At 58.0% G+C, this 22,663-nt stretch overlaps 2 protein-coding genes across 4 annotated transcripts; one reads left to right on the top strand and one right to left on the bottom strand.

Moving 5' to 3' along the window:
- The first annotated feature begins 1,497 nt into the window (after positions 1-1,497).
- On the top strand, positions 1,498-16,514 carry LOC110357623 (prolow-density lipoprotein receptor-related protein 1-like). 3 transcript variants are annotated; one of them, XM_065061489.1, is made up of 33 exons: positions 1,498-3,038; positions 3,502-3,621; positions 4,000-4,119; positions 4,201-4,428; positions 4,659-4,772; positions 4,874-4,993; positions 5,294-5,419; positions 5,518-5,724; positions 5,874-6,042; positions 6,160-6,328; positions 6,562-6,787; positions 7,147-7,272; positions 7,482-7,697; positions 7,897-8,205; positions 8,433-8,645; positions 8,834-9,421; positions 9,813-10,028; positions 10,240-10,478; positions 10,565-10,694; positions 11,045-11,223; positions 11,340-11,526; positions 11,892-12,110; positions 12,339-12,522; positions 12,801-13,002; positions 13,073-13,237; positions 13,514-13,714; positions 13,807-14,350; positions 14,497-14,625; positions 14,812-14,919; positions 15,007-15,243; positions 15,372-15,795; positions 15,997-16,132; positions 16,441-16,514. In XM_065061489.1, the coding sequence occupies exons 1-33, from the start codon at positions 2,933-2,935 to the stop codon at positions 16,495-16,497; spliced, it is 6,714 nt and encodes a 2,237-aa protein (XP_064917561.1). In that variant the 5' UTR covers positions 1,498-2,932; the 3' UTR covers positions 16,498-16,514. The 3 variants fall into 3 exon arrangements, with proteins under 3 accessions (XP_064917561.1, XP_064917562.1, XP_064917564.1); XM_065061490.1 differs by lacking the exon at positions 4,201-4,428; XM_065061492.1 differs by lacking the exons at positions 5,294-5,419; positions 5,518-5,724 and having other exon boundaries at positions 1,499-3,038.
- Positions 16,515-17,213: 699 nt separating this feature from the next.
- On the bottom strand, positions 17,214-18,763 carry CLDN23 (claudin 23). Its single transcript, XM_005500827.3, has 2 exons — positions 18,452-18,763; positions 17,214-18,349 (listed from the first exon to the last, which is right to left on the bottom strand). The coding sequence occupies exon 2, from the start codon at positions 18,346-18,348 to the stop codon at positions 17,647-17,649; it is 702 nt and encodes a 233-aa protein (XP_005500884.2). The 5' UTR covers position 18,349; positions 18,452-18,763; the 3' UTR covers positions 17,214-17,646.
- Positions 18,764-22,663: the final 3,900 nt, after the last annotated feature.

Raw genomic sequence — 22,663 nt, 5'->3', positions numbered from 1 at the left:
CTACGGTTCTTCCCTGATCACAGGCTGTGCACATGGGGGAGGAAAAGAAAAAAAAAAAAAAAAGGAAGGGAGGAAGGTATTATTTGAACACATCTCCATTTTGCAAACTGAAAAATAGGGCATTAGTTCCTCTTTCTGTATATTTCCGGAGTTGCCAGGAGAGTTGCAGGAGGGGAGAAGAGAAAAAGAACTTCTGATACATCAAGGTTTAGGGACTAAGTGTGCATCTATTTTAAAATGAGATAAATGGGTAAAATTAAGCAGACTATGAAAAAAAAGTGTAAAAGTGATGCCTTTTTCAATAATATTTTCAAAATAATGTTTCTTCTGGAGAATTCTCCATCCTTCCAACTTTGAGAAAATAACCCTTGTAGCTTCTCCAATAATGGGGCAGTTTTGAAAATATGTAGAATGAGATGAAATAGTTAAACATGGAAAGAGTGATTGAAAAAGTACAATGCTGCCCCTGCCCCAGGCCTATGAAGTATTCAGTCTGTTTGTTCAGGATTGAAAAAGGGATTTTTGTTATCTGGAAAAAAATCCAGCTTTTGAAATGGAGATAAAAATACATTTATTAAAGTAGTTTGGAATACTCTGATACTTTATTTTTAGTAACTTAAACACTGAGTAAGATGTCCTAGGAAGAAATTAGTGTTTCATTAAATTCAGTTTTTCTGCTGGAGTAAGTTTTAGACAACAGATTGCAGGCAGTTTAATTTTGAGTACAGACACACAGCAAAGAGTCAAATAGAAGTATACTTTCTTTATGGGAACAAGGTTGCAGTAACTTAATAACTGATGTGAGGCAGGGTGTCCCTCTGAAACCCTGGGGTTTTTTACAAGCATGACATCCCTCATCTTTAGGAAAAGAGTGCTTGAAAGTAACTGGAAAGGGAAAGTAAAGGTTTCAAATTTCTTACACCAGTAATGAGAAGAGAATCTGATCAATCATGTAGCAAAAAGGATACACGTAATTTTATGTGAACAACATAAAATTGACTACACTTTAATATAAAACTTCCTTTGGATATCTGAAAAATTGTTTACTGTACTAGGAATATTTAGAGCTGAAAATGTTATTTTGCACTTACTGGGACATGGTGCTGGGCTTTTGTACAGCATTTTGCAGGCTGCTGTTCAAGTGAGTGCAGATTTGCCCCCTCATCATTTTGGTGGGAGCCTTCTGCTATCTTCAAGCCTCTCTTAACTTTTGGAGGAAGAGAAGGGAGAATCTAAATGTCAGTGAGAAAAGGAGTCTTCCCAACTGATGGAATTGCAAGGAATAATCTGAAAATATCCAACAAATCTCTCCAGCAGTTGGGGCAAAAAACTCCAGTACCTCATAGAGCAAAAGCCACTATATGCCTGTGTGCATTTGAATATAATTGTGTACAGTGGGCCTCTGTCCATGTGTATAGCTGAATGGTCTTCTATCTCTATACACATATTTAAAATACCTTGAATTAAAATCATGCTTTAAGAAAAAAAATCTCCTGCATTTTAAGAGGTTGGCCATCCCAAGTGTCCTCTCCCTTGCTGCTTCTCCAGCTCACCAAGCTGATGTTCAGGGGCACTGGGGATTTTTCCTACACTCACCAACTTCTGGACCCTTTTCCACGTTCCCTCTGCTGCCACCTGCCTTCCCCAGCCGGCTGCTCCCAGGAGTTACTGTTTCAGTGGTGTGATTACACCACGGGGGAACCTGAGATCAGGGGAAGGCAAAGGCCATGCTGGAATTAAACTGAACACAAGGGCAGGTGGGCAAGGGGAGCCTTCTAGTCTCCCAGGAGTGATGCACATTGCAATCTCTGACCCAGAGAGCTACTAGGGTTTGGCACATCCACCTGGGCAGGCTGCCATGGCCCCTTCCCAGCCTAAGGAAAGGACATGGGAAGCAGGAAAAGGACCATATATGCTGAGCACCCCAGGGAGGCAGGAGGGACCCCGCTGGGGCCTGCTCAAAGTGCTGTCCTCCTCCTTCCCATCACAGAGGTATTGCTCTTGGGGGGAGTTTTTTTGCCCCATTCCTTGAGTTGGCTCTCACAGAGGGGGGACAAATGCAAAGCATCCATGAGCAATGGATGTACTTCATGCACAGGCTGGTCTTGGGGGTGGCAGGCACACCACCACATGCAGCCCTAGACAGCCAGGTGGCAAGCCAAAAAACCCTAGAGGAGCAGGGGTCTTGCAGCAGGCAGCACACTGGAAGCTTTCCCTGAGTGTGTAGCAAGGGGCTCTGCCAATCCCCCATGTCCTCAGAGCCAACTCCTCGGCTTGGGAGATGCCCCTCTGCTTTGTCTAGTAGGAGGGGGCTCCTTTCCCAGGCGGCGGCAGGTGTCTTATCCTCTTGCTGGGCTGTTTTCCTCCCTCAGCCGCTGCTTTCGGTCTCCTTGTTGTGCTCCAGCAGCTCCTTCACAGTCTTCAAGGTCGAGGACCGGAGGCGGGCGGGCGGCAGCGTGCAGCCCTGGGGCCCGTGTTTTCGGAAGGTGCCCCCGCATTCAAGGCTGCCGCTGCCTTCCCACGCCCGCCGCAGGTGCTGCGGGCCCCGATTCACATGGCTGGCTCTCACAACAACCCCCGGCCGATAAGGCGGCCCCGCGCTGCGGGACAGGCGGGGCAGCAATGGGGGTCCCGGGGACCCTTCGCACTCCCCGACTCTTGGGGGGCGGCGCGCCCCGAGCACGCCCAGGCTGGGACCACAGCTGCCTCGCCGAGGCCGGCGCCCCCCGGCCCTAGTTGGGCGTCCCCAGTGCGACCCGGCGCAGCCCCCACAGCGGCGGGGCGGGCCGGGGTCTCCCCTGGCGGCGGGCGTTGCCCGCGGTGCCCAATGGCTGCCCGCGCCCGGGCATAAAGGCCCCGGCAGCGGCCGTGTCGCGCTCCCTCCCGCCGGCTGGGCCGCCCAGAGCCGCCCCTCTCTGTCGGCGCTGCCGCCATGGGCCGCCCCCCCTCGCCGCCGCTTCGCCTGCTCCTCGCCCTCCTCAGCATCTTTCTGCCGCCGCTGCTGCTGGCCGGGACCGCCGCCGGGACCCGCCGCGCCTGTGAGCCGGGACCGAGGAGGGTGGGCCGGAGGGGGGCGACGTCCCTGCCCCATCCCGAGGGGCTGCGGTGGGCGCCCGCCCTTCTCGGGCTGCTTGCTGCTGCCCGCGATGGGCTTTGGGGGGATACCTGCCCCCTGGAGTATCCCCATCGACCCCCACCAATGATGTGGGGGTCCCTACCCCTGCGGCATCCTTCCCAACCTGTCAGCATGGGGAGGTCCCTGCAACCTTGGGAGTTCTGTCCCTGCCAAGGGAGCTTGGGGGTAGTCCTTGCCTTCCCTGAGGGGGATCGAGATGCTGCAGTTCTTCCTCCAGCCTACAGAAGGTCCTGGGGTGCCTTTGGCTGGGGACAGTGCCCCACTCTGTGGGGCTGTGCTGTGACCCCTAAGTGGGGGGCTGCGCGGGGTGCCTGCTGGCAGATTCTCGGTGTGGTTGCCCAGGCTGATCTCCTTCTATCCCGCAGTGCCTGCTGGCCCCACGTGTGCAGCCTCACATCAGGCCACCTGTGGTGCTGCCTGCATCCCTGTTCCCTGGCTCTGCGATGGCGAGCAACAGTGTCCGGATGGGATGGATGAGCAGTGTGGTGAGCCAGGGGAAGCTGGCACCCATCCTTTCTCGTGGGGTGTCACAGAAGGCTGTGCTGTGCAGGCACTGAGGGGCCTGGCTGCTCTGGGGTGTGGTGGGGCAGGGCAGGCCAGAGGCACCTGCCTCCTTGCTGGCTCTGCCAGTGGCTCCTGCATGGCAACCTTCAGGGACGTGTGTGTCCCAGAGCTCTTGGGGGATGTTTGGGGCATGGGGACATATCCTGGATCCTATGCTGAGCAAGACAGCCCCCACGTACCAGAGAGCCTTGCTGGGGGCCAGCCCCTTGGCAGAGCCACTTGGGCATTGCCAGCACCTGCCCTGTGCCCTTGTGGTTGTGCCAGAGCAGCAGGTCCCAGTGACTGTGCTGTCCCTGCAGATGTTCCATGTGGCGGGGATCCCCATGTTTGGCAGTGTGATGATGGCCGGTGCGTGTCCAGCAGCTGGCGTTGCGATGGTGCTGCTGACTGCCTGGATGGCTCTGATGAGCAGGACTGTGGTGCGTAGTCTCTGCTTGGGGCGCTTGAGTGGGGGGCCTGGGGAGACAGGGCAGGGTGCAAGTGCTGCTCTGTTCCCGCAGTGTGTGGGGCAAAGAAGGTGCAGTGTCCTGGCACCCACCACTGCATCCCACACTGGGAGCTGTGCGATCGGCACCAGGACTGTGAGGACGGCTGGGACGAGGAGGGCTGTCCTCAGCAGCCCTGTCTGCCTGGGCAGTGGCAGTGCAGGAACAGGGTGTGCATCATGGCTGACTGGAAATGCAACGGGATTGATGACTGTGGTGATTCCTCGGATGAAGATGTCTGCGGTATGTGAGCACCTGGGATGCTCCTCAGTGGAGCGAGACCTGCCCAGGCCATGTGTGAAGTAGGAGGCTACTTTGCTTTCCTGGGCCCCAGCTTGCCTTGAAATGGTGGCAAGCATCCCAGGAACCTGTTAATGCTTTGTGGGGCAGTCTCATGTATCTGGGAGCCACGGCTTCCCCTGTGCCCACCTGGTATTGGTCTGCCCTCCTGACATGAGCTGTGTGTGCCTTAGCCCCCTGCCCACCTGGCATGGAGCGGTGCGATGAGGGGAAGTGCATCCTTGAGTCCCTGATGTGCAACGATGAGGATGACTGCCTAGACGGCACGGATGAGCCCAGCACGTGCGGTGAGTTGCATACAGCTGCTAGGCATTACCTGCATGGCTGGGGTGGGGGGCAGCAATGGAGCCGTCCCGCATCGTGTCACCTCTCCACTGTGTCCCCGCAGGTCGGAGCTGCTTTGTACGCAATGGGGGCTGCGCAGAGACGTGCACTGACACACACTGGGGAGTGCAGTGCTCCTGTGGGGCTGGCTGGGTGCTGCAGGCAGATGGGCAGAGCTGTGCTGGTAAGGAGAGGTTGGGGTGCACGCATTCTGGGCATGTGAGGCTTCGGCCACTGAGACTGGCATCTCGCTGAAGCCAGCACTGCATGTGAATGCCTACCTCAGCCTGAGTGTCATGCCTGGCCCCACAAAGGCTGGGTCTGGGTCACATCTCAGCAGCAGCTGGTGTGTCTTGGAGCTGGGGCCAAGGTCCTAGTATCTAGGAGCCTGCCTGTCGTCCCTGGGAAGCAGTGGTGGTGCTGTCTGGGGGCAGCTGGCCAGCTGTGCAGTGGGCTCCTGGCTGTGTCTGTCCCCCCCCCCCAGATGTGGATGAGTGCTCCCTGGAGTACAGCCCCTGCAGCCAGCTGTGCAGCAACACCCTAGGCGCTTTCAGCTGTGCTTGCCTTCAGGGCTACACACTGCGGCATGGCACCACCTGTGAAGTGGCAGGTAGGCTGTGTGGGGAGCCCAGGCTGCCTGAGGGCCTGGGCAATGCCCCCAGATAGCCAGCTCCCTGCTCATGGGTGACATCCCCCTCGTCCGGGCAGACAATGCGACACAGATCCTGGTGGCTGTGGGGCAGGACCTGGCGCTTCTGGATGTACGGACCCAAGCCTACCGGCCCCTGCTCTCCACTGAGACCGAACCCCGGGCTCTGGTGTACGACCTGCTCCGGGAAACCTACTACTGGCTGACAGAGGAGGGCGAGCTCCGTGCTCACCTCCCAGGGAAGGGCACGCAGCCCCTATATGCAGGTGGGGAGGAGCAAGGGTGCTGTTGTGGGACTGAGATGGGTGCTGAGAGCTAACCTGCCACCCCAGCCCTGCCTTTCCTGTAGAGAAAGGGTTTTTGCCTCCTGCCCTGGAGCAGGGGTTGTGTGCCTTAAACCACTCTGTCTCTGCAGATGCCACGGAGGTGAACAGCATCTCTGTGGACTGGTTCACGGGGCAGCTGTACTGGGCCAGCAGCCACCCTGCAGCCATCTGTGCGGGGCTGGGTGATGGCCGGGGCTATGTCACAGTGCTGGGCAAGGATGTGGCACCAGAGCAGCTGACAGTGCATCCAGCTGCCAGGTAAGAAGTGAGTGAGACAGGGTTGGCCCTGGGCTCCTGGGTGAATGATGTTGCTGTTGACCATGTCATGGTCTCTGGAATTATGCTGTGAAATGGGTGCTTAGTGCCTGCCCCCAGGTCCCTGTACTGGGTCAACCGTGGGCTGAGGGGCCGGACAGTCATTGCTGCAGCTGGCATGGATGGCTCAAACCGGCAGGAGCTCGCAGTGGTGTCCATGGAGGAGCCTGTGGGGCTGAGCCTAGACCATGTGGCTGGTAGGCTGTACTGGATCAGCGAGTACAAGGAGGTAAGGGTGTGGGACCGCAGGGTTCTGCCCCGCCAGGTGCTGGGAAACAATGGGGTGGGAGTGGGGTGGGTGGCCCTGGCTCCCCTGTGGCTACAGTCAAGGCATGGGAGGGAGCAGGGAGCGGTGCCTGGGTCTGGTGCATGTTCCAAGGCATCACGGTGAGTCCCATGGCTGCAGGATGGTGCTGGGGCATAGGGGTGCCATGAAGTCACCATGCCTTGCCTTGTTCCCAGTCCATCGAGACGCTGCAGGTGGATGGCAGCAGGCGCCACTCCTTTCCCGCTGTCCTGCGGAGCCACACAGAGCCACTGGGCCTGGCCGTGTTTGAGAGCCGATTCTTCTGGACTGATGGCACAGAGCTGGTGTCGGCTGCCCAGGCCTCTCCCCAGGAGCATGCAGTGCTGCTCCGTGCACCTGTCTCAGCTTTCACCGTGGTGCATGTGCTGCAGCAGCCTCCCCGTGAGTATCCTGCCAGGTGCCTGCACTGGTGCAGGGCTGGCAGCACCCCCACCACTTCCCTGGGTGCTGGGGGAGGCTGCGCTTGGGTCCTGGAGCTCACCAGGTCTGTGCCCCACGGCTCTCCTGGCCCTGTGGTGAGGAGTTGTCGGCTTGTGACAGAAGGGACATATGAACCTGTAGGAAAGCTGCTGAGTCCCATGGCTTTGGGTAGAGCTGAGCCCTCCTACCTTGTGATGCTGTTACCCTGCCTGGGGTAGCTGGCCCATATCAGCCCTGGGACAGCCTGTGTTTTTTGGAGACTGGGAAAGGCATGAGGGGGATCATGTCTGCCTGAGTTCATAATGTCCCCTTGCTCTCAGGGGACACTGCTGCGTGTGCTCCAGGCCTGTGCAGTCACCTTTGCCTCCTGTCCCCTGTGCAACCTCGCGGATACAAGTGTGCATGTCCAGAGGGCCTCTTCCTCCTGCCCTCAGGGAAGTGCACAGGTGAGCAGGGTCTGCAAGGTGGGCTTGGCTATCTGGGGCAGGATGCATCCCTGTGGGAGTCAGAGTGAGTGGGCTGTAAGGGGCTGTGGCTTTGGTGGGATGAGGTTCCTGGCACACACCAGTGCTGTTACGTTTCTGCCTTGGTTCATGCTGTCCCCTTGTCCATTGCCCCCAGGGCCACACTCACATGCTGCTTTTGTACCCTGCAGAGTTGTCCATCATGTATGCATCAGGGAAGACAATCTCCCTGGTGCAGGTGGGCCCTGGAGCACACAGCAAACAGCTGCAGGAGTGGCAGGAGCCACTCCACCTGCAAGATGTGGACTGGCAGAGGTCAGTGATCTATGGGACAGATGACCGTGGGACGCTGCTGCGTGTCGTCGGGCACCCTGGCAGGAGAGAGGCCATTATGACTGGGCTGCCAGGTGAGACCCTATGGGGTGATGGAGGGCAGGCTTCCCTTCCTGGTGCTCCGTGAGGCCTGAGCATCTTCTGGGTGCAGAGCACAGCAGTCCCATAGTGCCCACACTAGGGCTGTGCCCTGGTTTTAGGGGCAGGGGTGACCCAGGCCCCAGCAGGTCATGGGACAGCTCCATAACTGCTTGCCTGCCTACTCTTGCCAAGTCTGCTCTGCTCGTGTGGACATCAGCTCTGGGGACCTGTACTGGCTCGCATGTAACCGGAGGGACATTGGAGTGATCCAGGCATCTGACATGTCCCCACACATCCTGCACCGTGCTCGCAGCAGCATCCAGCACATCTTCTTGGACTGGCAGCGAGGCTCCCTGTACTGGCTGGCCCGTGGGCAGCCCCTGCAGCAGCTGAGCCTGGCTGGGGGCGCTCCGTGGGATGCCTGGAATGAGACGTGGCCTGGAGACCTGCCTGCAGCCATGGATAGCAGAGCCTTCAGTCTGCTCTGGAGCTCAGCCCTGGGTGAGCCCTGGTAGTACCTGGAACAGGGAGTGGAGTTGGTCACTAGGCAGAAGTAACCAGCCATGCTTTATGTGCAGCAGGTCCCTGCTGCCCAGTGGGATGCTTATGGGGCAGACTCTGGCCTCAACCATGAGGTCCCTGCCATAGCTGTGGGTTGTGGGGGCAGGGGATGGGCCACAAGGGATGCCTGGGGGCCCCAAGGCACTACCAATCCCTCTGCCCCGCAGGTCTGCAGGCTCTGAGTCTGACCAAGCGGCAAGCAGTCACCCTTGCACCCAGCTGGTCCCACAGCCTTGTGGCTGCCTTCGAGCCATACCTGATGTCAGCAAACAGGACAGCCCTGCTGCTCTGGGACCGGAGGACACTGGCGCTTGTACTCTCCATGCCGGCAGCAGACGTGCGGGGAGTGGTGGCCTTCGTGGGCTCGGAGCTGCAGGCTGGTAAGAGTGGCCATGGCTCTGTGCAAGGTGCTGGTGCTCTGCCTGATGGGGCTGGGTGGCCCATGCTGCTCCAAGCTGGGGCAGGGTTCCTGGCTGCTGGTGGTCACATGCACTGTTCTTGAAGGTGCATGGAGTGTGGGAAGGGCACAGCCTCAAATCCAGGCTCCTACGCCCTTTGCCTCTAACAGTGCCACCAAGGAAGGGGCCTGCCCAGCCACTCCCTCCACCTGTGACCATCACTACAAGGACAACAACAAGCACCACTGCTGCTCAGCCCACCACCTCCACCACAAGACCTACACCAAGCAAGACCACCACTTCACTCACTACTACTCCTGCACCAACCAGCAAGTCTACCACAACACCAACCAAGACTACCCGGTCCACATTAACCAAGACCATCCAGTCCACATCAACCAAGACCACCCCTGCACCAACCACTGCCCGGACCACACCAACCAAGAGCACCACTGTGCGACCAGCCACCACAGCCAGCACCACCACTCAGTCCTTGCCAGCCAAGACCACTGCTCCACAGCCAACTACTACCACCCAGCACCCAAACAGCCCTGCACGGGTAGTGCCACCTACCCTACCCCTCCCATCTGGCCCTGCACACCCCCTGACACCCGTCCTCCATCTGTCCTGTCCCCGCACGCATGTGCCCTGCCATGATGGCACCGAGTGTGTTGCCCAGGAGTATGTGTGTGATGGGGAGAAGGACTGTGTAGATGGCTCTGATGAAGATGGGTGTGCCCAGCTCTGTGACACCCCAGGTAGGTGCTGTTCTTCAGTCCACTGCACAGCTGGGTCACCCTGTGCCAGGGCTTCTGGCTGCTTCCTGGTGAGGCTGGCAAGATGGGGCACCTCAGAAGGTCTGATGCTTGTGATGTGGCATACTGGTTTCTTCTGAGCTTGGCACTGGGCTGAAGGTGCTGTCAGAAGAGGACAGAGCTGGCCTTGCTGCTTGCAGTGACCTAGATGTGGCTGAGCTAAGACTGTCTCTGTTGCCTTGCTCAGGACCTAGGCTGCTGGAGATGCACTGACTAAGAGGGACCAAAGCTTGTTGCTGTAGTGTGGGGCCATTCTAGGTTGCTGGGGGGCTAGCAGAGGGTCTGGGCACCCTGGTTGCCTACTGCAGGCTTAGCAAAGCTCTTGCCTCCCCAGGTGCCTTCCACTGTGCAAGCAGAGCCGTGTGTGTGGGGGCTGGGGAGCGCTGCGATGGGGTACCACAGTGCCCTGACGCCTCAGATGAGACAGGCTGCTGGACCCCCACGCAGGAGTGTGCCCTGCGCTGTGACGCTGCCACCCGCTGCATCCCACAGAGTTGGCTCTGTGATGGCCATGCCGACTGCTTGGACCACAGTGATGAGCAGGGCTGTGGTGAGACCCTTGGACTGGGTGGGACAGAAGCTTCTGGGGGTTGCCTGTCCCATAGGTGGGTGCACTAGGTTTCCTGAGGTTCCAGGAGCAGGCACTGCCCAGGGTGACATGCTGAGCAGCTGGAGGGGCTGCACTCTGCTCAGTGCCGTGTCTGTGCTGGTGGGATGGGGATGGGGACAGTGCCCCTGCTCAGTCCTGGCCCTGCCCACAGTACCAAAGGAGTGTGGCCCGGCCGAATTCTCCTGCCGCAGCGGGCAGTGCGTGGCCCTGGTCCTGCGCTGTGATGGTGACCCAGACTGCCGGGACGGCTCGGATGAGGAGAACTGTGCTGTGCCCCGGCCACTGGTCTGCCGTGCAGGTGAGGTGGCATGTCCCCGCAGCGGGGAGTGTGTGCCAGAGGCCTGGCGCTGCGACGGTGCTGCTGACTGCAGGGATGGCACAGATGAGCAGGTGGGTGAAGTGGTGGGGACACAGCTTGTCCCATGTCGCTCTCCCCCAGGAGGGCTGGTGTCCCTGTTCACCCTCTGCTCTTGCAGGGTTGTCCCTTGGAGGAAGGGCTGTGTGGGGACCATCAGTGGGGCTGTTCTCATGGCCATGAATGCATCCCTGATACCTGGCGCTGTGATGGAGAGAGTGACTGCACGGATGGCAGTGACGAGGCTGGCTGTGAGCAACACCCTGCTTTTGTGTCCCCTCTGTGTCTCAGCCAAGGGCAGTTGCTGGGTGCCCAGCACAGAGGGAGGTGGGGACATGTCTGTGCCAAGGCAAAAGGCCCTGTGTGCTAGTTGTCTCTTCCCAGCATTTGTGGTGGCTCCAGGCCCTGGGTAGCTATTGTGCCTATATTGTGCTGGTAGCCTGGGGACTAGGATAGTCTGAAGCCAGGCTACAGGCACAGTTCTTGATGTGGCTGCAGTGAGCTGTGAGGCACCCTGTGGGAGCAGCTGAATCTGCACCAGCTGAGCAAAAGGAGCTGGTGGAGCGTCTCAGGACAGCCTTCCCCGTGTGTGTCCCTGCAGGCCAGCTTGCCCCCTGCCAGAGTCATGAGTACCCATGTGGACTGGGAACCTGCCTGAATGCATCCCTGGTGTGTGACGGCCGGCAGGACTGTGCGGACGGCTCAGATGAGGGGGAGAACTGCTCTGTGCCCTGCCAGCGGTCCTGTGCTCGTCTCTGCTACCCCTCACCCAAGGGCCCTGTGAGTGCCAGCAGTCCTGGTCCAGGGGCTTTCTCTGCCACACTGCCCTGATCCAGCTGCACAAGGGAGCCTCATGTGTACCCAGGTGGGGACTCTGATGGCCCCTTTCCTTACAGCGGTGCTGGTGTGACCAGGGCTATCAGCTGGCTGAGGATGGTCTGTCCTGCATGGACATAGATGAGTGCACAGAGCTGGGTGAGGGAGTCTGCAGCCAGATGTGTCTCAATGCCCCAGGGTCCTATAGCTGTGGCTGCCTCCCTGGCTACCTGCTGGAGCCTGATGGCCACGTCTGCAAACTTACTGGTAAGCCATGAGATGGCCAAGCAGCACTGGGGGTCCCTGGCACTCTAGGGTACACCAGGAACCAGGGAGCCTGTACCCCTATGCCTGCTGCCCATAGGGAGCCTTGTAGTCCCTTGTAGTCCCACAAATGGCCCTGTCTCCCCTGCCATGTGGCCTTCCAGACCCCGTTCAACTGTGGACTGCTGTTTGCATCTGCCTGTGGCCAGTCAGAAAATCCATTTGCACTATCTGGGGGACATGCTATGTGGCTGGGCTGAGTTCCAGCAAGCTCCAGTGCCTGCAAGTGCCGTGTTCCTATCTTTATGTGCTGGAGCCATGGGGCCACCAGCACTGAGCAGGGTCTGGGCGGCTCTGTGTTGTCCCAGGACCAGAGCCCATGTTGCTGGTAGCCGTGCAGTCAGAGGTGTTGTCCTACGGCCTGCGGAGTGGGCGTGAGGAGGTGCTGCTGACCACTGACAAGGATCGTGTTGTCTTCTCACTTGACTATGACCTGGTGGAGAGGAAAATCTTCTGGATGGACCTGGCCACAGAGAGCATCCGCTGGCAGGACCTCAACTTGGGCAAGAAAGGCACACTGGTGAAAGGTGGGCTGTGACAGCGTGGGGTTAGCAGGGCTGGCATCTCCATAGCTGTGCAATCTCCAGGTTGCAGTGGAGTGCCAGGCTGTGTCCCCTTGTGTGGAGAGGTCCTGGCTGGAGCAGGGCTGGGAGGAGCTGGAGCTCCTGGGATGGAGGGGACCTGGGCTGGGAGCGTTGTGCCAGAGGGCCATGCAGCTCTTACCCCAGGGGTGCTGACTCTTGAGCATGTTGCAGGTGTGAGATCAGACTGTATAGCAGTGGACTGGCTTGGGAGGAACTTGTACTGGACAGATGGGGCAGCAGGGCAGGTGCTGGCCACTCGCCTGGAGGCTGCCTGGCGAGGGACACCAGAGTACACTGTGGTGATGGATGGAGACCTGGACCGGCCTCACTCCCTAGTGCTCCAGCCTCTGGCAGGGTATGTCTGGAACAAGAGAACCTCCTTGCCATCCATGCTGTACCCAATTTTCCTCCATGGAGACAGGCAGCAGCCTAGGGAAGAGTTGGGATGGTCTCACCTGGGTGCTGTTGGGGCTGTGTGACTGGGGAAGGAGCACAGGCACCTGCCCCTGCCCTGGGTGGAGGTCTCAGTGTATCCCTGATGGGATGGGAGGCTCTGCAAAGCTCCTCTGGACTGCCCTCCTACTGGGATTGTGCTGTGTCAGGTCCATGGACCAGCATGTCTCTTCCTGTCAGGCTGCTGTACTGGTCAGAGGTGGGGAGCCACCCACGGCTGATGGAGGCCACCATGGATGGGAGTCGGCGGCATGTGCTGCTGGCCCAGGAGCTGGGCTGGCCCACAGCACTGGCCCTTGACCTCCCCACCCGGAGGATCTTCTGGCTGGATGAGAAGCTGGGCAGTGTCGGTTCTGCACGTCTGGATGGCACCAGTGTGAAAGTGCGTGATGGGGCTCTGGTTACTGGGCCCTGATAGAGATTGGGGTGGTTGTTCATGGCCTTTCTGCCAGGTCCTGCATCTGCACTGTGTCCGGAGCCCCTTCGCAGCAGCTGTGTGTGAGGGGCAGCTCTACTGGTCGGATAGGAAGCCATGGTCTGTGCAGCAAGTGGACAAGACCACTGGCAAGAACAGGACCGTGGTCCTCAAGCGACGTGGGCAGCCCCATGGCCTCCAGGTACTTATCTGGGAGAGCCCTGAACCCTGCTATGTGAGCTCTGCTGGAGCTCCCACCCTGCACGACCCTGCTGTCTTCTGAATGCAAAGCCACTGGGAGCTGTACCCCATCCCAGCGGTCCTTAGGCAGCAGTCCCTGTGCTCAAGAGTCTCTGGCCCTCTTGGAGCATCTCTGGCTTGCCATCGTGCCCTTGGGAGCACATGGTAATGCTGGTCATACTCAGCTCTGCTACTGGGTGCTGATGGGGCTGTGGGGCTGAGCCCACCCTTTCCACAGGTGATGCACCCAGCCCTGCGCCCCACGGCCCCGAACCCGTGTGCGGCACGTGGCTGCTCCCATCTGTGCCTGCTGAGCACCAGGCACACCGGGCAGTGCCGCTGCCCCACCGGGCTGACGCTGGCTGCTGATGAGACCACCTGCCTGCCCCTCCGCATTTCAGCCTTTGCCTTCCTGGTGTCACCGGCAGCTGTGACACAGGTACCGTCCTTTGGAGCCAGCACTGGAGGCTGCTGTCCTCACTGCTGCCAGGGAAGTGGGGTCCCTGTCCTAGCACCATCTCCTTCCTCCAGGTCTACCTGAAGGACCTGCCCACAACGGCTGGATCCCAAGGTCTTCCCCCGCACCGGGCACTGCCCTTGGCCAAGGTGGGACACCTGACAGCTGTCGACTATGCGGTGAAAGACAAGAGCCTGTACTTTGCAGAAATGGAGGGTGACTCCATTGGGCTGCTGCGCCTGAAGGACAGTGGCCGGCTGTCCTGGAAGCAGGCGGTGGCCGTGGAGGGCACTGTATCATCCCTGGCCCTGGACTGGCTGAGCGGGAACCTGTACTGGATCGGAGGGCAGCCGCACAGCATCCACGTAGCAGCTCCCGGGGGGCGGTGGGCCCTGGTGCTGCTTAGCAAAGGGCTGCATGGGGCTGCCTGGCTGGCACTGTGCCCTCGTGCCTCCACCATGTGCTTCGTCACGGCAGCCAGCAGCCGTGGGCCTGGTGCCACGGTGGAGTGTGCAGCCATGGATGGCACTGGCCGCAGAGCGGTCTGGAGGAGAGCCCGGGCTCCCACTGGCCTCGCCTTTGGGAGTGCTGGCACCCGGCTGTACTGGGCAGACCGCGGTGAGTGTGGGCTGAGCTGGGACACTGCTGGGGGCAGCAGTGGTGCAGGCACTTGGTCTGCAGGGCACAGCCTGGCATGGCCCTCAGAGGCAGCCCAGAGCCCTCTGTACCCCCACATCTGATGTACCTGTGTCTGTGCCCTGCAGAGAGAGGCACCATCAGCAGCGTCGAGCTGGACGGATCCCGCTTCCGGGTGGTGCGGGAAGGGCTGCATGGCCTTTCACTCTTTGCCATTGGAGAAGGCTTTCTGCTCTGGAGCACAACCTCGACGAATGGTGAGTCCCTTTGCCAGGCTTTGTCCAGCTTCTCCCACTACACCAGGACACAGAGGTCTCTGCCAGTCCCTGCAGGGTGCAGGCTACCCCTCCCCAGGGTGAAGGGCAGGCTGGAGGTCCCCACCTCCCATCCCAGGCACCCTTGCAAGAGGAGGTAGGACAGGGGCTGAGCCCATGTGTCTCCAGGCTCCAGCAAGATATGGCACAGCCGTCTGGAGCAAGCTGAGAGCTGGTGGTTCCCGATGGAGCAGGAGTTGGTAGCTATGAAGATTTACAGCCAGTTCTCGCAGGAAGGTGTGTCTGGGGCTGCCCCTGCCCAAGGCATCTGGGGAGTTGCTGTGTGCCCCATAGTGCCCATACGCATCCATGATTGTTTGGCAGGCACCAACGGTTGTGCGAAGGGCAATGGGGGCTGTGCCCAGCTCTGCCTGCCCAACCCTGCAGGCCGGCAGTGTCGCTGCTCCCCTGGCTACCACCTGGTGCATGGGGTGGCATGCACCCTGGCACTGCCCTGCCCAGCTCCGCTCCAGGTCTGCCCTGATCTCCAGAGCTGCATCTCCAGAGACCAAGTCTGCGATGGGCACCCCGACTGTGCTGATGGTTCCGATGAGTCTGACTGTGAGTGCCTGCCCACAGCTGGGGTGTGCAGGGGTGCTGGCTGGGCATAGGGTGGCCTGCCCAGTCTCCCCCAGTTTGGGAACGGGAGATCTCTTCTCTGTCTCTGTGATCTATGTCCATCTCTCCAGGCACCTCTGTACAGGTGGGGACGCAGGTCCCTGCAGTAGCACCATCAAGGATGTCCCATGTGGAAGAAAAGAAACCAGCCTTACCCACAGCTGCACCCAAGCCGTGGCAGCCCAGCCTCAGCCTGTCCACAGTCTCTGGCCCCCAGGAGCATGGAGAGCCCTTCCTGGTACCCCCCAGCACTGAGGAGGTGCTGGGGGCTGTGCCATGCAGCAGCGAAACATGTAACCTGCGTGGGGACTGTGCCATCGAGGCTGGGCAGGTGACATGCCACTGTGCCCTGGGCTATCGGGGTGACTACTGTGAGGAGGCAGAGGTGAAGCCTGTTGCAGGACCTATTGCCCTTGGGGTGGCTGTGCTCCTTCTGCTCGCTGCTGCTGCCATGGGGGCCCTGACCTACATGCGGAGGCGGGACAGGAGGATGAGGTGAGCTCTGGGGCTAGGTGAACCAGGTATAGCTGGGGATGGAGAGGGACAGTGTGGTGTCTTGGGGCACTCCTGGGCTGTGTGCAAAGCTTCAGTCAGACTATTGCTTCATGACAGACTATTACCAGGGGCTGTGACAGGATCTGCCCCATCTCTAGGAGATGGCTATGCTGTCCTCAGTGCACATTTTTCTTCAAGCAGGACTTCAAGCACTGCTTCCACCCGGGTGCTGACTTTGTACCACCGTGAAAGTGACCCTGAGGAAGAGGATGAGGAGGAGGAAGAGCTTCCCCCCAAGAGTGACACCTTTGTGAACGAAGCTTATGATGGGAAAGAGGTGAGCAGCACCTGAAGCAGGGCCTGGTAGAGACCACCATGCCACTCTGGGTGCCCCAAGCCTCCTTCCCATACTCCCCGATATGCAGATCCCTCCCCAGGCCCAGTGCTGGCATGGTGCCTACTCTTGAGGCAAATTCTGCCCTTCTGCTGGAGAAGAGGGACAAGACTTGGGGGTACCTGGAATCTGGCTGGTACAGGGGCTGTCCTGTTTCCCCTGCGGCTGGAGCCCCTGTGCCAAGGTGTGGGGTGGGCCCAAGGAGGCTGGCTTGGGCTCATCCCTGATGCACCCATCTGTGATCTCTGCAGGAGCTGCCAGCCCCACTGAGGAAAGGACCATCTCACCCAGACACTGTATTTTCATAAAGGAATGTTGTGCAGCATTTCTGGTGCCGTTGTGGTTTGTGTGGGGGCCAGGGAGGAGAAATTAGTTTGCTCTTCAGAGATCTTTAAGTTTTAGGGAACTCATACTGCAGAGCAAAAAGCTCTGGGAGGTTTTCTGGGAAGTATCCAACCCCAACATACTCTCCAAGCCACCTGAATCTGATCGCCTGCTGAAGGGTGCGTCCTGTACCTTAACCATACCCCTGACATCTCCATCCACTGTCCCTCTGCAGCAAGGCGTAGCTTGCTGACCACAGTGCTCTGGGTTTACCTGGGGTAGAAATCTGGCTGAACAGCTCTGCAAGGAAGCTGGCTTGGCTCTTGCTCTGTTATGCAGGGTGCTGAGCAGGATTTTGTAGAGCAGTTCTGACCTCCGGAGTGTCCCTTCCAAACCAGTGAGACCAGTTTTACTGCCTGAAGTCAAGCTAATGATGAAAGAGGAAATACATGCTGTTTTTTTCCCTTGTGATCTCTTTTCCCCCCACTCCTGAAGTGGCTGCGCTCAAGGAAAGCAAAACCTCTTCCAGAACTGATTTTGATCATGGGGGAAATGTCCTTGAGGAAGGTGCTATAAAAGCTATCTGTCCTGCTGTACAGACCTTTCCTCCCTGCTTCAGGCAAAGCGTGGGGGAGCTGGGTTAGCCGTGCTCCCAGGTTCACAGCCCAGCCTGCCTGGCAGAAAGCCCATAACCATCCCATAGCACAGACCCATTTATTTTCATTTATTTTCTGTTTGCACAGCTCTGAGTTAAGCAGAGACATGTGGGAGGTGCTCCCCTTCCCAGTTCCCAGCCCTGAAGGCCATACAGTGCTAACCTGTACCTTGCTCACGTGGGAACACTGGAGCTGCCTTTGCCCAAGCTGCTGTACTGTGCAAGATGAGCTAAAAACTGTGTGAAGGGACTGGGGCCAGGGCTGGTCCTCAACCCAGCACAGCTTTGGGACAGTTGTAGGACCTGGAGCACAGGAGGCTTGTGAGGAGGTTGCAGAGGTCTTGGTCCTTGGTCTCATTTCCAGCCTGCTCTGAGCTGTCCCAAGAGAAGGGCAGGGCTTGGAAGGGCAGGAACCAGTGCTGCTCTTGGTGCCAATTCGGCAGGCTGGCCAGTGTCCGCTGCTGTCCCTGTCCTGGGGCTACAAGTCAGAGTCACAAGGCAGAGTGCTCCTCTGGTGTTGTCCATCTCGCTCATCCTCCAGCACGTCCCAGGGATTGTGGTAAGCCCCACCAGTGGACTGCGGCCCAGCCTCCGTCAGAGGGCTGGGGGGCAGTTTGGGGGCCCTATGATCCTTGCAGCACTGGTGGAAGCTGAGGGTGAGGGCCAGCCCCCCAAAGATCTCCAGGCAGCTTCCCAAGTAGCTCAGCACCAAGCTGTAGCCTACAACTAGTGTACTGCCAGTTGGTGCAGGCAGTGCCCACAGTTCATGGGTGTACCAGGAGGCAGGCACAAGGCTCAGCAGCCCCGAGAGGAGCAGCACAAGCCCTGCCACACCAGCCACCAGGTGCTGTGGCTCTTCCTGCCAGCAGCGAACCCCCAGGGCGGCCACCACCAAGCCCAAGAGGGTGACCACTACTGAAGTGGGCATCATCCCTTGGGCCACCCGCACAGGCACCTGCTCAAAGTAGCCCAGCTCATCAGCCTGCCCGCAGAGGCGGTCATGGCTGCTCTGCCGCTCTCTGCACACGTCCCAGATGCCCTGCTCCAAGATGAGGTCAATGGGCTGGTTGGGTATGAGGCTCACCTGCCTCCATTTGGGTGTCAGCGTGCCCGTGAACGTCAGCAGGAGCCCGCAGGGGCACAGCACCAGCCCCACGATCATCTCCGTTGGTGTCCGCATCCTGGAGAGGTGGGTGAAACAAGCTCTAGTGCGGGTCTCCAAATCTCTTCTCCTGCTTGCCAGAGAAGTCCGTGGGGGCTCTGAGGGAGCTGCTGCTTGTCACCTGGGCAAAAGAGGTGGCACTGGAGCCCCAGGGCTGCTCGGTGCAGGCAGGGGTATCCCTCGGTAGGGCAGCAGTCCCACGGCCCCCGTAGCGTGGGCAGCCCGCAGAGCAGGCACTGGTTCCCGTCCCGGCCGTGCCCCGGCGTCCCGGCTGTGCCCCGGGCTGCGGGGAGGTGCCGGCTTCAGGAGGAAGTGCAGGCAGGGAGGGATCCGGTGCAGGCGGGGCTGGCCGGCACGCAGTCCCGGGTGCTGCGGGGCAGCACCTTGCAGCGGCAACAGGAGCCTGCGGGAACCACCGGAGCTCTGGCCTCCCCATAACGGGACTGGGATGCCGGAGCAGTGGGAGGTCCCCGGTCTGGAGGTGGTACCGGGACAACTCAGCATCACCTTAGGGCTTGGCAGCGCTCAGTCCCTGCTCGTCCTTGCTGGGGAAGCACAGGACCCAGTTATGGCTTGCTTAATTAAACTGACTATGAACGTACTTTACTCTCAACTGAATTAATTTATGAAAATCATTAGTTAATATTAAATGCTAGCAGCTCCCAGGGTTGGTAAGGACACCCATGGTCATCCCCAAGCCCAGGAAAACTTCTCAGCACTATCCTTCAAAATTTTGCTATTCATGCCAGCAAGCATCTCCATGTCCTTCAGGGACTGCTCCTGAGCTTGGCCCTGCTCTCCCCTTCCCAGGCTGCACTCAGATGCTACCCGCGGGTGCAGCAGCCTGGCTGTCAACTGGGAAAATCTCTGGGATGTCCACTGAGACAGGTACGGGAAGTCACCACATTTGAGAACTCCTCAAAGTCTACTGGTTTTGAGCCTCAAAAAGCACTGGTCTTGGTTTTCTACAAATTTCCTTGAACTTCTGCTACTCACACTGAGTCCAGAAGAGGGCAGTATCCTCTGTGGATTAATTTGATATGAGCCACCGCAGCTCAGTTGGGAGGGCTGGCTGCTGTGCCCCGCAGTATCTTTGCTCCACTGGTTTCGTGGCCATTGCTACTTGGAGGACTGTGTGGATTTGTGCTGGACCAGCTGCTCCCAAGCTCCCTTCCCCACTCCTCCATCCTACAGCTATTGCCTGAGTGTCCTGAAATCCTTCTGCTCTGTGAGTACGGAACTGTTCATGACTGGATCTCAGCCCAGCTGGAAGGCAGAAGTGGGTTGGATTCAGCCAGAGGCTCGTGTCCCCAGCCACATCTGCAGGGCAGCAATGCTCACAGCCAGCTGTGCATAGCTCCAAACCAGGGACACTTGCCTTTGTCATATGCAGCTAGTAGTTTGCTAAAATTTGACACTCCTCAGCTGAGAAACTAAGGTAGGGGTTGCTGTTTCTCTTTCTGTCCCATTAACTTTTTAAACTTTCATTCTACTCCAGCCAGTGTCCCCATGTAAAGCCACCCATTACTGCACTCAGAGCTGTGAGTCCAACCAACGTACCAAATGCTGCCTGCCCGATGTATTGCCTGAGGCTGCCTTCTGCCACGGGACCCCTGTCACTGATGGGAGCAGGTGCTGCAAGAGCCTGAAATCTTCTAGTCCTGATTCTCAGAGGAGGCTGGCTTTTCCCTTTCCATTTGGACACAAGGTGGAGGTTGGCTGTGAGAAGATGCAGTCTGCCAGGGGAAGACAGAAGAAGAGGGGAAGGTGTGGTAGTGAACCAGGTAGCACGGTGAGTCTGTTTGCCACAGATGAGTGTCTTATGTGCCATTTGGCTCCTCCAAGGCTCAGGAGGCTTTTATGAAGGTAAAAAAAGTGGGATGTGCACCAGTCCTGATGGAAAGTGAGAAATTCTGCATCTTGTTGGATTTGCCCACTTTTTCCCAGACAGGCTAAGAAACCTAGAGGCCTGCTGCTCAGGAGGTGAGGAGTGCCACAGGTATCCCCCACCCTAGGCTTTGCAGTGCCTGCCCTAGGGTTCCTCTCCCTGCAGCACCTTCCTTCTTCTCTGCTACCACAGAGGTGCTTTGCCCTTCTTGCCCTCGCTCCCACAGGCTTGGGTTTGGGAGGTGGATGCTGCTTGGATCTGCAGCAGCGAGAAGACACTGCATGCAGTAAGTGTTGCAATTAAACAATTTAATTACATGGATCTTTCTAATTTATTAATAATGCCCAGGAGGATACATCTGCCCTTTGGGTTGGTGTCCAGACTTCTGATTTTGGGGCAAAGATAAGCAGATTAGGTGATGTGGCTCTGATGCTGGATTACCTTCCCTGAGTAAGCCTGGGGAAGGAAACTGGGTTAACAGAGCTGTTTCTGATGCCACAAAGTTATAGATTGTTAATTTTTCCCCTTTTACTTTCTAATGAGGTGGTATGAAGAGCAATTCAAAGCAGAGCGTGGCCCTTTCCAAGCTCTGGGGAAGCATTTAAAGCCGTCTGGTCTCAGAGATAAAATGATCTGGCTGAAACTGCCTTCCTTCCCACATTTCCCTAGCTGCTGGGTGGGGAAAGCCACCTCACTTGGTGTTTCCTACTTCTCCAAGGCTGTGACTTAGTTTTTCCTACCTTGGCAAAGTACTGTCTTCAAGAACATGATGGAAACTTTATCCAGGACTGGCTGAATTGGCTTGCATTTTTTTATTATTATTTTTAACTCCCTTTTGTAAATTGGAGGAGCAGCAGAAGGCCTTCAGCTAACTAGAACTGGAAAAGGTCTAGGGCAGGATGGTCAGAGCTTGAGATTGATTCCAAGAAAAAAAAAAAGATAAAAATGAAATCTACGATGGGCTATCGAGTGTTGGGTATTCGCAAGGGTGTTTCTCTGACCCCTTTTCCCTCACTGCTGCAGGGCTTGTCCTCAGTGGCAGCAGCAGGATCTCTCAGCATCCTGTTTGCCATGGTGGGGAAGAGCTGGGGTCAGGGCTGTTTAGCAGGAGCCTGCAGCTGGCAATTCCTGTTTACATCCCACTGACCCTGGGGCTTCGCCTGCTTCGCATTGGCCAAGATAGCTGTGCTCTGAGGCTTGGGTCTCCCCCGTACCACCATGCTGCCCATGTGTCATGCAAGCTATATTGTGTCTGACCACTTTGTGGGTTTGAAGTGGCCCTGGCCAATGTTGAACACTGAGCCATGTGGCAACCAAGTCTGCAGACATGGCAAATAGCGGTGCCTGTGCTGGGCCTCCCCTGTGTGTGGCAGGTGCCCAGCAGGTACAAGGCTTGGCCCTGGCTGTGTATCCTCTGCCTTCTCACTTTAGGAGACGTTGCTTTGCAGAGCCTGGCAGTCCCCTGTGTCCTGCCTGCTGTAGGAGACAGAGACTGACAGGAAATGGCACCTGGGAGCAATTGAAGGGTTGCAATTTCCTCTGGTCTGGCTCCTTGGACAGGTTCACTAGCCACCTGTGTTTGCCCCTCTGGTGAAACCCTGAAGCCCTGCAGGCTGGCAGCAGAGCAGGACAGCTTGGACAGCCCATGCTGGCTCTTCTAGCATTAGACCTGGTTGTCTAAGCCTCTCCACAGTCTCCATCCAACAGGAAAGCGTCATTAGGTAGGTGTATGAATTGAAGGACTTGGTTCTGACAGTTCCATTTTGCTGCTTTTTCCTCTAGAATTTGAGGTGGGGGAGTTTCTAGGAGTGCAAAATGAGGGTTCCCCATCAACTACTCCTTGCTTTCAAGCCATGGCCCAGGCAGTGCGTGAGTGCAGCCAGGGCATGCTCTGCATTATGCCAACAGCTGCAGTTGCAACGGGCTTCTCTCAGCCCAGCTCCCTGCTTCCTCTCTGGACACACTGCTGTCTTTGTGCCCACTGGGAGGCCAAGGGTGGGTCCCTGGGGCAAGACAGGGTCTGTGATCCTCCTCACTAGCCGAATGTGGAACAGAGGCCTGTGTGTCGTCCCCAGAGCGTGGGCAGCAGTGGTCGGCACCCAGCATCCAGCTCCATACCATAGCTCCCCAGCCTTCAAGGCATGACTTATGCAGGCAGATCTATTAGTCCTCTGTTTGCCCATTAACCTGTCACCACTCAGGCAGGCCATGGTGGTGACAGCACCCCCAAGGATGCACTTTAGGGTGGTTATTGGAAACCAGATGATGTGTTTGGTGTGCAAGGACTTGTAGGCCCCATGCTGGCAAATCCCACTCTGGGGCTGTGACCCAGCAGTGGCTTATCATCCTCAGGTCTGTGGCCCATGGCAGTCTTGGATGTTCCCCTGCTCAAAACTCAGCATGAGGGAGCCGCATACAATTTGAAGATGGCATCTTGTAGTGCCG

The sequence above is a fragment of the Columba livia genome, chromosome 4 (genome assembly GCF_036013475.1).
Source record: "Columba livia isolate bColLiv1 breed racing homer chromosome 4, bColLiv1.pat.W.v2, whole genome shotgun sequence".
NCBI lineage: Eukaryota > Metazoa > Chordata > Aves > Columbiformes > Columbidae > Columba > Columba livia.
Note: the sequence above shows the minus strand (reverse complement) of the source record. Positions and strands in the feature narration are given on the sequence as shown.

What these genes read in the sequence shown, in the direction of transcription:
- LOC110357623 (XM_065061489.1), top strand. Translation starts at nt 2,933, where the DNA reads ATGGGCCGCCCCCCCTCGCCGCCGCTTCGCCTGCTCCTCGCCCTCCTC. An exon ending in GCCCTCAGGGAAGTGCACAG is followed by an intron (nt 7,273 to 7,481) that starts GTGAGCAGGGTC and finishes TGTACCCTGCAG; the next exon opens with AGTTGTCCATCATGTATGCA. An exon ending in CCAGCTCTGTGACACCCCAG is followed by an intron (nt 9,422 to 9,812) that starts GTAGGTGCTGTT and finishes TTGCCTCCCCAG; the next exon opens with GTGCCTTCCACTGTGCAAGC.
- CLDN23 (XM_005500827.3), bottom strand. Translation starts at nt 18,348, where the DNA reads ATGCGGACACCAACGGAGATGATCGTGGGGCTGGTGCTGTGCCCCTGC.